General features: G+C 37.0%; 1 protein-coding gene across 1 annotated transcript in view; it reads left to right on the top strand.

Moving 5' to 3' along the window:
- GPSM2 (G protein signaling modulator 2) overlaps window positions 1-16091 on the top strand; it is a 47431-nt gene that overhangs the window by 14753 nt on the left and 16587 nt on the right. The window contains exons 8-10 of the mRNA XM_024742074.1: window positions 314-422; window positions 1289-1418; window positions 15578-15648. Coding sequence (XP_024597842.1) covers window positions 314-422; window positions 1289-1418; window positions 15578-15648 — 310 coding nt within the window. The remainder of the gene's footprint in view (window positions 1-313; window positions 423-1288; window positions 1419-15577; window positions 15649-16091) is intronic.

Here is a 16091-nt window from a genome sequence, read left to right as displayed (position 1 = left end):
TGATATCTGCAGGGGTTTGGTTCTAGGATCCCTTTGGATACCAAAAGCCATGGAAGCTCAGGTCTCTTATGTAAAATGGTGTAGTACAGTCGGCTGTATCCGGGGGGTTTCTCAGATAACGGTTGAATCCATGGATGTGGAACCTGAAGCAGGCCAACTGTATGTCTCTAGTATTATGATAGTTTGTTCTTTATAAGAAAGACCAAATAAATCCAAAGCATTGCTTATGCCTTTAATTACTGCTAGATAGATTTTATTCTTCACACAGACCTCCTTTCAGATAACTGCATGTTAGCTTTGAATTATTTTGTAGAATTGGTGAAGGAAGAGCATGTTGGAGCTTAGGAAATGCATACACAGCTCTAGGAAATCATGATCAAGCGATGCATTTTGCTGAAAAGCACTTGGAAATTTCAAGAGAGGTATGAAACTAAAAAATTGTTATCTGTGCTATTGCGATTCACAGATCTGCAGCCCTATTATTTCTCTAGAATGCTCCTATATGGCTGAGTAATAAATTTAATTATATATTGTTCTCTTGGCATAAGAACTGCACAGAGCATTTTGAGATACAGATCAGGGGTATGTTTGCACTGGCCTTGATGTAGGAAGACAGGAAGGAAGGGCTGAGCATGGAGGAATGGGAGAATTACTAACATATGCCTCCGCTGTCCCCCCATCTCTACGTGGAAAAGTAGCGTGGTATGAAAGGAAGAACACGGCTCTTAGAATCAAGGACTGGTTCCTGTTACAGTTCTGCCATTTGCTGGCTATTTGAGCTTGGAAACTTTTCTGAGCATCATTTCTCTCATCTGTAAAATGGGAATAATAATAATAGCTGCTTTGCAAATTGTTACACAGATTAGAGATAAAGTATATATAAAAGTACCTAGTATAATGTCTAGTGCTAGCTTAATAAATACTGTTACTATAGGTTGGAAATACAGTATTCTAAGGAAATTGTATTCATGTGATGCCAAGTTAACGTGTCACAGAGTAACCTACTTTATTATTTAAGGTGATCATAGAGATTAAGAGCAATCTAATATTTAGAGAAGTAAGGAATTGGTAGAATGTAATTATCTGTCCTCTTGTCATATTTTAGTCGCTTTTCTTCTTTAAAATACTATTAATGAAAAAACACATTTCATTCATAGTATTATAATTTTAAAATAACTATTTTCATCTCTCTAGTTTCTTCCAGTTTTAGGTTGACAACCTTTTCAACTAATCTTCACCATTCTTTACTTTAAATACTACTCTAAAGTATAAATGCTTGTGGTTGTAGGTTGGGGATAGAAGTGGTGAACTAACAGCACAACTCAATCTCTCAGATCTTCAAATGGTTCTTGGGCTGAGCTACAGCACAAACAATTCAATGATGTCTGAAAATATTGAAGTTGATAACAGTTTGCATGGTAAGTATTAGGTCTTCAAAACCCAATTTCTTTATCCTCAAGATTTACATTTAAATTACTTATCTCATGTTTACCATATCCAGAGAGATATATAACATAGGAAGCTCAACTATTATACTTTTTTGCTTTACCACTGTCCCATTAATTTATCAGTATGGAATACAGTATTTTATTTTATTTTATTTTATTTTTTTTTTTTTTTGCGGTACACGGGCCTCTCACTGCTGTGGCCTCTCCCGTTGTGGAGCACAGGCTCCGGACGCACAGGCTCAGCAGCCATGGCTCACGGGCCCAGCCACTCCGCGGCACGTGGGATCTTCCCGGACCGGGGCACGAACCCGTGTCCCCTGCATCGGCAGGTGGACTCTCAACCACTGCGCCACCAGGGAAGCCCCAATACAGTATTTTATAGCTTTCATCATGAACTTAGAAATGGTAAAGGTATAACTATTTTGTTTAAATATTTTTAAAATACATTTAAATTCTGTATCTCTAGGCCCACTCAAAAATTTATAAATGTGAAGATGTGAAAATTAAAACATTTTATTGTTTAACCTCTTTGTTTCAAATGTCTTTACGTATTTGATTTTTGTTTAGCTTTTATTCCTCCCGTTTCATTTCTAAGGGGGAATCTCTTAGGATTTTTTATTTTTTTAATTCAGAAAACCCAGAGGTTTTCTTTAGGTGCTGATTTGGTTTTGACATTGCTATAAGAAAAAAATATGCTATAATGTCTCTGTTTCTAAGTGAAAAAAAAAAAACACCTACTGTTGATTAAAAAAATAAAAAGGAACAAAAAGTAGAACCACATTTTTGGATACCATCTATATGTAACTATGTGAGATCCATTTTAAAGATCCAGCCAAGGCTTAAAAAATTCTAAGTCTGAAAAAAATTACTGACGCAGACAGATGTTTTGAACTTGAAAGTCAGTGAAAAATCTAGCTTTTATCTTCCCAATATCCTCCTTTAACCCATACAAAGAAAAGGAAGAAGAAAAAGAAATTAGTGGCTAGTCATCTAAGACTTTGAAAGAACATTTAATTGAAAAATGATATTGAAGTATGAACAGTATAGTAAACTGAACCGTGTACTTTGTAATTGAATAATGGGCTAAAAGGTTTTCCTGTGTTTAATTTTCAAGTTGGTTAGGTTGTAATAGCTCTCATATTTTAACAAATTATCACTTGTCCTCATGGACCGCTCTAGCTATAGACCTATTCCTTTGTTCCCCTTTACAACAAAACTTGAAAATAACATCACTGTTCCTTGTCTTTACTTCCTCACCTCCCATTCTCTCTTCAAACCACTGGACTCTGGCTTTGGCCCCATGATGATACTAAAACCTTTTCAAGGTTACCAGAGAACTCCATTTTACCAAATACGTTGATCAGTTTTAGATGTCCGCATATTTGATTTCTCAACAATATTTCCTGTAGCTGATCATTCCCTCCTCATAGTGCTTTGTTCGTTTGGCCTCCAGGATCACCCTCTTTCTGGCTTACCTCCACCTCACTGGCCACTCTGTCTTCATAACTCCCCTCTCTTCCTCATCTTTCCAATCCTTGACATTTGTCGTACCTGGGGTTCTGTTGCTGGACCTCTTCTCCCTTCCCTCTTCCCTCTCTCCTTCTCTATCTTCTGTCCATCCATATCCTTCCTCCTGATTTTATCCTTTTTCCTCTTATCCTACACTCTAGATCAGTGCTTCTAATAGAACTTTCTGTGAAAATGGAAATGTTCTGTATCTGTGCTGTCCAGTATAGTAGCCTTTAGCCATATGTGACTGTTGAGCACTTGAAATGTGGCCAGTGCAAAAAGAAGTGAATTTTTAAATATTATTTAATTTAAATTAAAGTTTTAAAAGCCACATGTGGCTAGTGGCTACTATATCAGACAGCACAACTCTAGATGATTTCATTCAGTCGGTTGGCTTTTATATGCTGATGATTTTCAAATTGATATTTCCAGTCATAATTTCTCTCTTGAGTTAGAGTTTCATATGTTTAACATTTCCACTTGAATATCTAATTGGCATCTAAAACTTAACACATCCAAAATGGATCAATTGTTTTTTTCTCCCCAAACATGTTCTTGCTTTAGTATGCCCTGTCTCAGGAAATGGTACCATGATTCACACCAGTGTTCAGGCCAAAAACCTAAGGGCCATCCATGTTCCCTTTCTCCCACCCACTCCTACATCCAACCTATCAGAAACCCTACCTTCAAAATATATCCCTAATCTCTCTTACAATGTACACTGCAACAGTCTTAGTACAAGCTGCCAACATCTCCCAGTAGAGCATTAGCCTTGCAACTGTTTCTTTTGGTTCCGCTGTTGATCCCTCACACTGACTTCCACAGGGCAGCCAGAGTGCTTTTTTAAAATATGAATCAAGTCATGTCATTTCTCTGCTCAGAACCCTCCAGTGACTTCCCATCATACCTGGAACCAAATCTTCAGTCCTCATCGTGGCTAAAAGGCCCTATAATCTGGGCCCAGACTGCTTTATCATTTCCTCCCACACCCCCTGCTCACTTTGGCTCCATGAAGACAGGTGTTTTTTGGTCTCTTAGGTTCATTGCTGTATCCCTAGTGCCTGGAAAAATCTGCTGGTTAAAGGAACTGCAAGAAAACTTGTATAGGGACTCCTCTGGTAGTCCAGTGGTTAAGACTCCATGCTTCCACTGCAGGGGGGCACGGGTTCAATCCCTAGTCGGGGAATGAAAATCCCGCATGCCATGTGGTGCAGCCAAAAGAAACAAGAAAACTTGTATATTTCTGGTGTTGGCTCAGGGTGGAGAAAAGGAGTCTCCCATAAGAATCTGAATTCATAAGCCTGTCTACACACTGGTTTGGAATTTGATTTATTCTACCTGCACAGTATAAGAAAGCCCAATCCATTAAAGTGCTTTTGAAAGCACTTTAGAAATACTAAAGTAGAAATACTCCTAGGGACTTAGCAGAAGTAAGATCAAATATTTTCCGGAGGTAAGCAAGCCATCCTTTATCCAGGCCTATAAAGACTCACAACAACAGCAACAAAATTACCAAATACCTAAAGAAGCAAGCCAGAATGAGTAAGAAAACAAACAAAAGCAAAATCAGGTCACCAAGATCTTCAGAGTATAAAATGACTATGATTAAATGTTTACAGGAATAACAGAATTGAAACAAAGGAATAACAAAAATGATCATGCAGATTTGAAAAAAATAATAATAGCTAACAATTATTGAGTGCTTACTATGTGCCCAGGCAGTGCTTTGCCTGTTTTAACTCATTTAATCCTAACAACTCTAGGAGGCAGGAGAGGTTAAGTAAATTTCCTGGGGTTACCTTTTTAAGTGGTAGAGATGGGAGTTCAACCTAGTCAGTCTGGCTTCAGAGTCCGTCTTAGCTGATACTTCTAGCTTAATGTGATTTTAACATACCTCTCAGTAATTGATAGGTAAAAATCAGGAGTCAGATATCAGTAATAATATAGAGGATTTGACCAGCACAATTAATGGGCTTGATGTGTTTTTCAAATTGTGTGTTTGACCCATTTAATGAGTTATAAAATCAATCTCAGGTGTTGCAACTAACATTAAATACATACACACACACATACATACATATTAATGGGGTTATCATACATAATAAGGGCAAGTACTGTTGTGTGGAGATTTTGTTCTACATTTGTGTAAGTGTATTTAGGGTTGCAATGCAAATGTATTCTTTAAAGTTATAGTGGATCTACATTATTATGTTAGTTTCAGGTGTACAACATAGTGATTCAAAATTTTTATAGATTATATTCCATTTAAAGTTATTATAAAACATTGGCTATATTCCCTGTGTTGTACAGTATATCCTTGCATCTTATTTGTTTTATACATTGTAGTTTGTACCTCTTAATACCCTACTCCTATCTTGCCCCTCTCCTTTTCTCTTTCCCCACTGATAACCATTAGTTTCTTGCCTGTATCTGTGAGTCTGTTTCTGTTTTCTTATTTTTATTCATTTAATTTTTTTAGATTCCAAATGTATTTCTTAATATGAGTCACAGTTAAAAATATGGGTCACACTGATTTAATGGACATACAGAATACTGTGTCAAGCAACTAATCAATTCACATTCTTCTAAAACATTCATGAAACAGGTCCAAAAATTTGACCACATGCCAAACCAACAAATTTGAAGGAATCTGTATCACATAGATTTCATGCCCTGAGCACAGTGCAGTTCAGTTAGAAATTAACAAGAAGATAATGTATAAAACATATTCATTTGAAAATACACACTTCTAAGTAACTTATGGTATGATTTAAGAAGAAATCATAAATAAAATTAGAAAATGACTTAGGACTGAATTATAATTTATGTGATACAACTTACCTTAGTTCTTAGAGCAAAATTTATATTGTATCATATTTTAAAAGGAAAGAGACTCAGTGATCTAAGTATCCAGCTTTTAAAAAGTTAAAAACAAACCAAAAAACTGAAAAGAAAGTAGAAGGCAAGAAATAATAGCAGAAATTAATGAATTTAAAACAAAGATTCAATAGAGAAAATTTTTAAAAACCCAAATTTCATTCTTTTAAAAGCCTAACAAATCTACTGCAAGATTATTTGAGGAAAAAAAAAGAGAAAAGGGGATATAATGTAGATGCAGCAGACATTGAAAAGATAAGCGATTATCCTGAATAATTTTATTTAAAAACCTAAGAGAAATGGACAATTTCTAGAAAAGCAGCTTACCAAAATTGAATCTAGAAAAATCTAATGGTAGAATGTAATGTGAATGGATGGCATCTCTAATACCTAAAACCATAGGGAAATTTGATGAGTCATTTAACATCTTTCCACTGAGAAAATACCTGGCCAAGGTGATTTTACAAGTGTGATCTACCAAACATTTAAGAAACTTGATTCCAACCTTCCATAAAATTTTATAGGTAACTAGAAAAGTGGGAACACTTTATCAGTCTTTCTGAGAATAGTATATCCTTGATATCCAAACTAGACAAGAACAGTATGTACAAGAAAGGAAACTTACAGGCAAATCCTTACTCATGAACATAGATGCAAAAATTTTAAACAAAATATTTGCAAACCAAACCCACAGTGTATTTAAAACAAATAAATAGGAATTCAAGTGGACTGAATATCAGGAAATCAATTAATGTAATATACCAGTAAACATAGTAAAGGAGAAAATAGCTCAAATATCCAAATATATCAGTAATTCTATTAAATGTAAACGTTCCATTTAAAGGACCAGGAGTATCAGATTGGTAAAAGAATAAAATCCAACTAAGCCTGAAAGTAAAAGGATTGAAAAAACATACCATGGAAAAACGGATCAAGAGAAAGCTGGTACAGCTGTACTAATATCAGATAAAATGTACTTTAAGGCAAAAGACTTTGTTAGAAATGAAGACAGTCACTTCACAATGGTTAAGAATTCAATTCACCAGGAAGATAAAAGCCTTAAATTTGTATGTATCTAGCAAGCCTAATAACAAAGCTTCAGTGTACATAAAGCAAAACTGACTAAACTAAAAGGAGAAATGGGAAAATCCAGAACCATAAGGGGAAATCTAAACACATTTCTCTCAGGAATTGCGCCTATCGGAAAACTAAATATTTTAAAGGATGTCAGTTCTTCCCAAGTTGATATAAATTCAGTGTGCTGCCAAGCAAATAATGGCAGTTTTTTTGTGGAATTTGACCAGGTCATTCATGAATGTGTATGAAAGAAAAAAGGGCTAAGAACTCAAAGCCAAAACATTCCTGATGAAAAACAAGAGATAAGAAGTGCTTTCTCTACAGATATAAAGATTATAAAGCTACAGTAATGAAGGCAGTGTGTTACTGGCATAGAGACAAATAGACCAATGGAATGGAATATAGAGTCTATAATCCTTGCATATATGGCAATTAATATCACACAAAAATAAATTCTTGATGGATCAAGGATTTAAGTATGAAAGACAGATTTAGAGCAATAATTATGATCAGCCAGCTAACACTTGCTGAATGCTTACTACTTACCAGGCATTATACTGACCCCTTTACAGATGATGGTGCATTTATCATCACACAGTGATCTATGAGGTAGGGGTATAGTTGTCCTTTACAAATGAGAAAATCACAGAGAGGTAGTTGCCCAAGGTCATATCACAGTGAGTGATTGGTCTGTTCAATCAGAATGCTGTACTACCTCTGAAAATAAAGGAGAATATCTTCATGATATCAGAGAGGGGAAGGATATCTCAAAACACAAAAACAAAAAAAAACCCCACAAAAACAAAACCATTACGAAAAAGATTGACACTGAAATTAAGAACTTCATTTCATTAAAAGAAACTGTAAAGAGATAAAACACAAACTGAGAGGACATTTGCCACACAAATGATTAAAAAAGGATTTGTATCCTCAATTTTTAAGAACTCCTATGAATTAAAAACAAGACAAATAACCTAACTAAAAGATAGGCAAAAGTGATGAACAGAAGAAACACAAATAGCCCATAAATATGTGAAAAGGTATTTAACTTATCGGGGAAAACCATAGTGAGGTAATATTGGTGGATGAGGTGGATGAAAATTAAAAGGCCTGATAACACCAGTATTGAAACAATACAGGTAATAGAAACTTTTATGCAGTGTTGATAGGAGTAGAAATTGATGTATTCAAAAGAGTAGTCTGGCAATATTCTGGTAGAGTTGAAGATGTACCAACCGTATGATCTAGCAGTTCCACTCCCGGTTACACTCATCTGTTATCCAGACTGGAACAAAGGCTTGCTCATGTACACGAGGAGATATTTCCAAGAATTTCTGTAGTAATATTGCTTATAATGACAAATTATTGCAAGCAACCTAAATAGCTGTCACCAATAGTTCCTTGTCCTAAAATCGCAATGAAAATTAAACTACTCACACCAACTTGGATGAATCTCACAAACATGAGGTTGCTCAAAGAAAGCAAGTTAGAGAACATACACAGTGTGAGACCACTTATGTAATGTTATATAATAAGCTCCATTGCTTAGAGATATATACATATGTAATGAAAATATAAAAACTTAGGGAGGAAGAGGGAAGTTATGGGGGGAATTACAAAAGGGGGAGTTAATGTGTCAGTTGTGGTTTCTTTTTTCTTTTTTCTTTTTGCTTCTCAAAGTTCTTCTGTTTTACAAAGTAAGCAGCACATGATACACAATGACTGAAATAATTTTCAGAGTTGGAAAAGTTACAGATTTTTGTGACAAGAAAACCCAGGGTAGGAACTACTTATGGAAGGAAGGCAATTTGTTGAGAAACTACGTTCCCTTACCCCACCCCTGTCAAGTAAAAATCTCAAAGAAAGGGACTGAAAGGGTAGCAACTGGAGAGGTTTACAGATTCACTTTGTACAAAAAGAATGACTTTAGATTTCATTACTTTCTAGTGCATCCAATTTCTTTAAGAAAAATTTTTTCTCTTTATGTGAAATAGCTAAGAATAAATGAAGTAAAAGGCTTGTTACAGATGATGACTCTTCACAAAAATTTATAGTCATAGTTCAAATTACCTTCTCAGTGGCTATGTTTTCCAATTAAACTCTGAGAGCACTGCAACCAGCCTCATCATTTTGTGAGCTTATTGTTTTAGAAGATATATTTATTTCATTCTTTATCTTCAAGAGTTTCTTATCAGGGAAGAAAATTCTTGACATCATAAACAGTAACAACCACATTATGTGAGTATTTGTTTTCTGATGGTATGTATTCAAAAGTAATTTAATATTTTTAATCTATTTCCTACAACACTATTCCCAGAATAAAACTGTCTGAATAGAATAAGGTGTGGGAGCCAGTTCCTACTATCACCATGCCTCAAAGAAGATCATTAGAGCACTTCATGTTTAAAATGGAGCTTATGAAGTGGAGCAACAATCATTTTTTTTTAACATCTTTATTGGAGTATAATTGCTTTACATTGGTGTGTTAGTTTCTGCTATATAACAGAGTGAATTAGCTATACATATACATACATCCCCATATCTCCTCTCTCTTGCATCTCCCTCCCACCCTCCCTATCCCACCTTTCTAGGTGGACACAAAGCACCTAGCTGATCTCCCTGTGTTATGCGGCTGCTTCCCGCTAGGTATCTACTTTACATTTGGAAGTGTATATATGTCCATGCCACTTTCTCACTTTGTCCCAGTTTACCCTTCCCCCCCCCGTGTCCTCAAGTCCATTCTCTACGTCTGCATCTTTATTCCTGTCCTGCCCCTAGGTTCTTCAGAACCTTTTTTTTTCTTAGATTCCACATATATGTGTTAGTATATGGTATTTGTTTTTCTCTTTCTGACTTACTTCACTCTATATGACAGACTCTAGGTCCATCCATCTCACTACAAATAACTCAATTTCGTTTCTTTTTATGGCTGAGTAATATTCCTTTGTATATATGTGCCATATCTTCTTTATCCATTCATCTGTCAATGGACACTTAGTTGCTTCCATGTCCTGGCTATTGTAAATAGAGCTGCACTGAACATTGTGGTATATGACTCTTTTTGAATTATGGTTTTCTCAGGGTATATGCCCAGTAGTGGGATTGCTGGGTCGTATGGTAGTTCTAGTTGTAGTTTTTTAAGGAACCTCCATACTGTTCTCCATAGTGGCTGTAACAATTTACATTCCCACCAACAGTGCAAGAGGGTTCCCTTTTCTCCACACCCTCTCCAGCATTTATTCTTTGTAGATTTTTTTATGACGGCCATTGTGACCAGTGTGAGGTGACATCTCATTGTAGTTTTGACTTGCATTTCTCTAATGATTAGGGATGTTGAGCATACTTTCATGTGTTTGTTAGCAATCTGTATATCTTCTTTGGAGAAATGTCTATTTAGGTCTTCTGCCCATTTTTGGATTAGGTTGTTTGTTTTCTTGATACTGAGCTGCATAAGCTACTTGTATATTTTGGAGATTAATCCTTTGTCAGTTGCTTCGTTTGCAAATATTTTCTCCCATTCTGAGGGTTGTCTTTTCGTCTTGCTTATGGTTTCCTTTGCTGTGCAAAAGCTTTTAAGTTTCATTAGGTCCCACTTGTTTGTTTTTGTTTTTCCATTTCTCTAGGAAGTGGGTCAAAAAGGATCTTGCCGTGATTTATATCTTAGAGTATTCTGCCTATGTTTTCCTCTAAGAGTTTTATAGTGTCTGGCCTTACATTTAGGTCTTTCATCCATTTTGAGTTTATTTTTGTGTATGGTATTGGGAGTGTTCTAATTTCATTCTTTTACATGTACCTGTCCAGTTTTGCCAGCACCACTTATTGAAGAGGCTGTCTTTTCTCCATTGTATATTCTTGCCTCCTTTATCAAAGATAAGGTAACCATATATGTGTGGGTTTATCTCTGGGCTTTCTATCCTGTTCCATTGATCTATATTTCTGTTTTTGTGGCAATACCATACTGTCTTGATTACTGTAGCTTTGTAGTATAGTCTGAAGTCAGAGAGCCTGATTCCAGCTCCATTTTTTGTTCTCAGTATTGCTTTGGCTATTCGGGGTCTTTTGTGTTTCCATACGAATTGTGAAATTTTTTGTTCTAGTTCTGTGAAAAATGCCATTGATAGTTTGATAGGAATTGCATTGAATCTGTAGATTGATTTGGGTAGTATAGTCATTTTCACAGTGTTGATTCTTCCAATCAAAGGACATGGTATAGCTCACCATCTATTTGTATCATCTTTAATTTCTTCTATCAGTGTCTTATAGTTTTCTGCATACAGGTCTGTTGTCTCCTTAGGTAGGTTTACTCCTAGGTATTTTATTCTTTTTGTTGCAATAGCAAATGGGAGTGTTTCCTTAATTTCTCTTTCAGATTTTCCATCTTTAATGTATAGGAATGCCAGAGATTTCTGTGCATTAATTTTGTATCCTGCTACTTTACCAAATTCATCAATTAGCTCTACTAATTTTCTGGTAGCATCTTTAGGATTCTCTATGTATAGTATCATGTCATCTGCAAACAGTGACAGTTTTACTTCTTTTCCGATTTGGATTCCTTTTATTTCTTTTTCTTCTCTGATTGCTGTGGCTAAAACTTCCAAAACTATGTTGAATAATAGTGGTGAGAGTGGGCAACCTTTTCTTGTTCCTGATCTTAGTGGAAATGGTTTCAGTTTTTCACCATTAAGAACAATATTGGCTGTGGGTTTGTCATATATGGCCTTTATTATGTTGAGGTAAGTTCCCTTTATGCCTACTTTCTGGAGGGTTTTTATCATATATGGGTGTTGAATTTTGTCGTAAGCTTTTTCTGCATCTGTTGAGATGATCATATGGTTTTTCTCCTTCAGTTTGTTAATATGGTGTATCACTTTGATTGATTTGCATATACTGAAGAATCCTTGCATTCCTGGGATAAACCCCACTTGATCATGGTGTATGATCCTTTTAATGTGCTGTTGGATTCTGTTTGCTAGTATTTTGTTGAGGATTTTTGCATCTATGTTCATCAGTGATATTGGCCTGTAGTTTTTTTGTGGTATCTTTGGTTTTGGTATCAGGGTGATGGTGGCGTTGTAGAATGCGTTTGGGAGTGTTCCTCCCTCTGCTGTATTTTGGAAGAGTTTGAGAAGGATAGGTGTTAGCTCGTCTCTAAATGTTTGATAGAATTCACCTGTGAAGCTATCTGGTCCTGGGCTTTTGTTTGTTGGAAGATTTTTAATCACAGTTTCAATTTCAGTGCTTGTGATTGGTCTGTTTATATTTTCTGCTTCTTCCTGATTCAGTCTCGGAAGGTTGTGCTTTTCTAAGAATTTGTCCATTTCTTCCAGGTTGTCCATTTTATTGGCATATAGTTGCTTGTAGTAATCTCTCATGATCCTTTGTATTTCTGCGGTGTCAGTTGTTACTTCTTTTTCGTTTCTAATTCTATTGATTTGAGTCTTCTCCCTTTATTTCTTGATGAGTCTGGCTAATGGCTTATCAATTTTGTTTATCTTCTTAAAGTACCAGCTTTTAGTTTTGTTGATATTTGCTATTGTTTGCTTAATTTCTTTTTCATTTATTTCTGATCTGATCTTTATGATTTCTTTCCTCCTGCTAACTTTGGGGTTATTTTCTTCTTTCTCTGTCTTCTAGAGAATTTTTAATTTCATTTATTGTGTTGTCCATCATTGTTTGTTTGCTCTTTAGTTCTTCTAGGTCCTTGTTAAACATTTCTGGTATTTTCTCCATTCTATTTTTAAGATTTTGGATCATCTTTACTATCATTACTCTGAATTCTTTTTCAGGTAGACTGCCTAATTCCTCTTCATTTGTTTGGTCTGGTGTTTTTTTGCCTTGCTCCTTCCTCTGCTGTGTGTTTCTCTGTCTTCTCATTTTGCTTAACTTACTGTGTTTGGGGTCTCCGTTTCGCAGGCTGCAGGTTCATAGTTCCCATTGTTTTTGGTGTCTGCTCCCAGTGGGTAAGGTTGGTTCAGTGGGTTGTGTAGGCTTCCTGTTGGAGGGGACTGGTGCCTGTGTTCTTGTGAATGAGACTGGATCTTTTGTTTCTGGTGGGCAGGACTGCGTCCGGTGGTGTGTTTTGGGGTGTCTTTGACCTTATTATGATATTAGGCAGCCTCTCTGCTAATGGGTGGGGTTGTGTTCCTGTCTTGCTAGTTGTTTGGCATAGGGTGTCCAGCACTATAGCTTGCTGGTCGTTGAGTGGAGCTGGGTGTTAGTGTTGAGATGGAGATCTCTGGGCGACCTTTCACTGTTTGACATTACTTGGGGCCGGGAGGTCTCTGGTGGTCCAATGTCCTGAACTTGGCTCTCCCACCTCAGAGGCACAGGCCTAACACCTGGCAGGAGCACCAAGACCCTGTCAGCCACATGGCTCTGATGAAAAGGGAGAAGAAGAAAAAAAGAAAGAAAAAATACAATAAAATAAAGTTAATAGAAAAAATGTATTAAAAATAAAAAAGTAATTTAAAGAAAAGAGAAATAAAGAAGAGAGCAACCAAACCAAAAACCGAATCCTCCAATGATAACAAGCCCTAAAAACTGTAACTATACTAAAAAACAAAACAAAATGGACAGTCAGAACCCTAGGACAAATGGCAAAAGCAAAGCTGTACAGACAAAATCACAGAAAGAAGTGTACACATACACACTCACAAAAAGAGGAAAAGGATAAAAAGTATATATATATATAAAATAAACAAAGGAAGAGAGCAACCAGATCAATAAATTGCAAATGATAATAAATTCTAAATACTAAACTAAGATAAACATAAAACCAGAAACAAATTAGATACAGAAAGCAAACCCCAAGTCTACAGTTGCTCCCAAAGTCCACCTCCTCAATTTTGGGATGATTTGTTGTCTATTCAGGTATTCCACAGATGCAGGGTACATCAAGTTGATTGTGGAGATTTAATCCACTGCTTCTGAGGCTGCTGGGAGAGATTTCCCTTTCTCTTCTTTGTTCGCACAGCTCCCAGGGTTCATCTTTGCATTTGGACCCACCTTTGCGTGTAGGTCGCCTGAGGGCGTCTGTTCTTTGTTCAGACAGGATGGGATTAAAGGAGCAGCTGATTTGGGGGCTCTGGCTCACTGAGGCTCGGGGGAGGGAGGGGTACGGATGCAGGGTGAGCCTGCGGGCGCAGAGGCTAACATGACGTTGCAACAACCTGAGGTGTGCCATGTGTTCTCCTGGGGAAGTTGTCACTGGATCACGGGACCCTGTCAGTGCTGGGCTGCACAGGCTCCCAAGAGGGGAGGTATGGATAGTGACCTGCTTGCACACAGGCTTCTTGGTGGCTGCAGCAGCAGCCTTAGCATCTCATGCCCATCTCTGCTGTCCATGCTGATAGCCGCGGCTGGCACTCATCTCTGGAGCTTGTTTAGGCAATGCTCTGAATCCCTTCTCCTTGCACACCCCGAAACAATGGTCTCTTGACTCTTAGGCAGGTCCAGACTTTTTCCTGGACTCCCTTCTGGCTAGCTGTGGCGCACTAGCCCCCTTCAGGCTGTGTTCACGCAGCCATCCCCAGTCCTCTCCCTGGGATCTGACCTCCAAAGCCCGAGCCTCAGCTCCCAGCCCTGCCCGCCCCAGCAGGTGAGCAGACAAGCCTCTGGGGCTGGTGAGTGCTGGTCAGCACCGATCCTCTGTGCAGGAATCTCTCTGCTTTGCCCTCTGCACCTCCTGTTGCTGCACTCTCCTCCGTGGCTCCCAAGCTTCACCCCCGCCACCCCCTGTATCTGCCAGTGAAGGGGCTTCCTAGTGTGTGGAAACTTTTCCTCCTTCACAGCTCCCTCCCAGAGGTGCAGGTCCCGTCCCTATTCTTTTGTCTCTGTTTTTCCTTTTTTCTTTTGTCCTACCCAGGTACGTGGGGATGTTTCTTGCCTTTTGGGAAGTCTTAGGTCTTCTGCCAAAGTTAAGTAGGTGTTCTGTAGGAGTTGTTCCACATGTAAATGTATTTCTGATGTATTTGTGGGGAGGAAGGTGATATCCCCGTCTTACTCCTCTGCCATCTTGAAGGCCCCCCTCCCCCCCCCCCCCCCGTGGTTTATTTCTGAAGCTGGCTATCAGGTATCATGTATTTCTTATATTATGCCTTTTAAAATATTAAAGATTGAATGGATATGAAAGTTCTTCATATTTAATGACAACTTTTTGAAAAAATATTTTGAAGATCTTTTTATTTAACTTTTTTCCTGACTGGCAGTAAATCTGTCATCTAATGAGATCTTAAAATGGAAACAGGTAACTCAGAAGAGTAATAATATAGTATTGGGGATGTTATTTTGGTTCTTACCTCAAATTTGAAGGCCTTATGTTTTCCTTGTGTTTCTACTTACTTAAACCTCTCTACAGTTTGTTTGGGTTGTTTTTAGGAGACTGTGTATCATATAAAACTAGTTATTATAAAAATGCCTTTTCTAAATTAAGGGGTAGTTAGTAACCAAAGTTAGTTTCCAACCAAAACGTTAACTTCTTACATCAAAACGTTTTAGAGGGAGTGTATATTTTATTTTAATTTAGTTGGTGTGGAAAATTATTATTCTTGAACGAATACATGTTTCCTCCTTCCATGTGGGTTTTTGTAGCAGACTTTAAATTTGAATAACACAGTGATGCTGAATTTTCAGTCTTAAGGGCTCCCTGGCTTACTTTTTTTACAAAGGTGCACGCCCCAAGTTTGGACGCCGACACAGTATGGAAAACATGGAACTTATGAAGTTAACACCAGAAAAGGTTGGCAGTTTTTATTTCTTGAACAATTATAACAAAATATTTTAGCAACTTTTAATTTAAATAATTTAAATAAGTCTTGTCATATATGGGTATCACTTTAACATTTTCCTTTGAAAAGAATCGAGTACAATGCAAAAAGAATGTGTACGGTATGCTGCCATCTGTTTAAGAAAGGTTTTATGCATATATATCCTTTGTAGATGCATAAGACATTTCTGGAATAATATATAAGATACTTGCTAGTAACGATTGCCTCTGGGAAAAGAATTGCTATCTGGGTTAGGAGAAACACTTTTATATACTATTTTGAACTGTTTGAATATTTTACTATTTTACCATGTACATGCATTACTTTTTTTAATTAAATGAAGAACAGGAAGATCAGAAAAGGATTAGGAAGACTTTTTTCAACTAAGTAACAGCAACATTATTGGCAAGATTAA

The sequence above is a fragment of the Neophocaena asiaeorientalis genome, unplaced genomic scaffold (assembly GCF_003031525.2).
Source record: "Neophocaena asiaeorientalis asiaeorientalis breed wild unplaced genomic scaffold, Neophocaena_asiaeorientalis_V1.1 scaffold35, whole genome shotgun sequence".
NCBI classification, from domain to species: Eukaryota; Metazoa; Chordata; class Mammalia; order Artiodactyla; family Phocoenidae; genus Neophocaena; species Neophocaena asiaeorientalis.
This window is presented reverse-complemented; position numbering and strand designations above follow the sequence as displayed.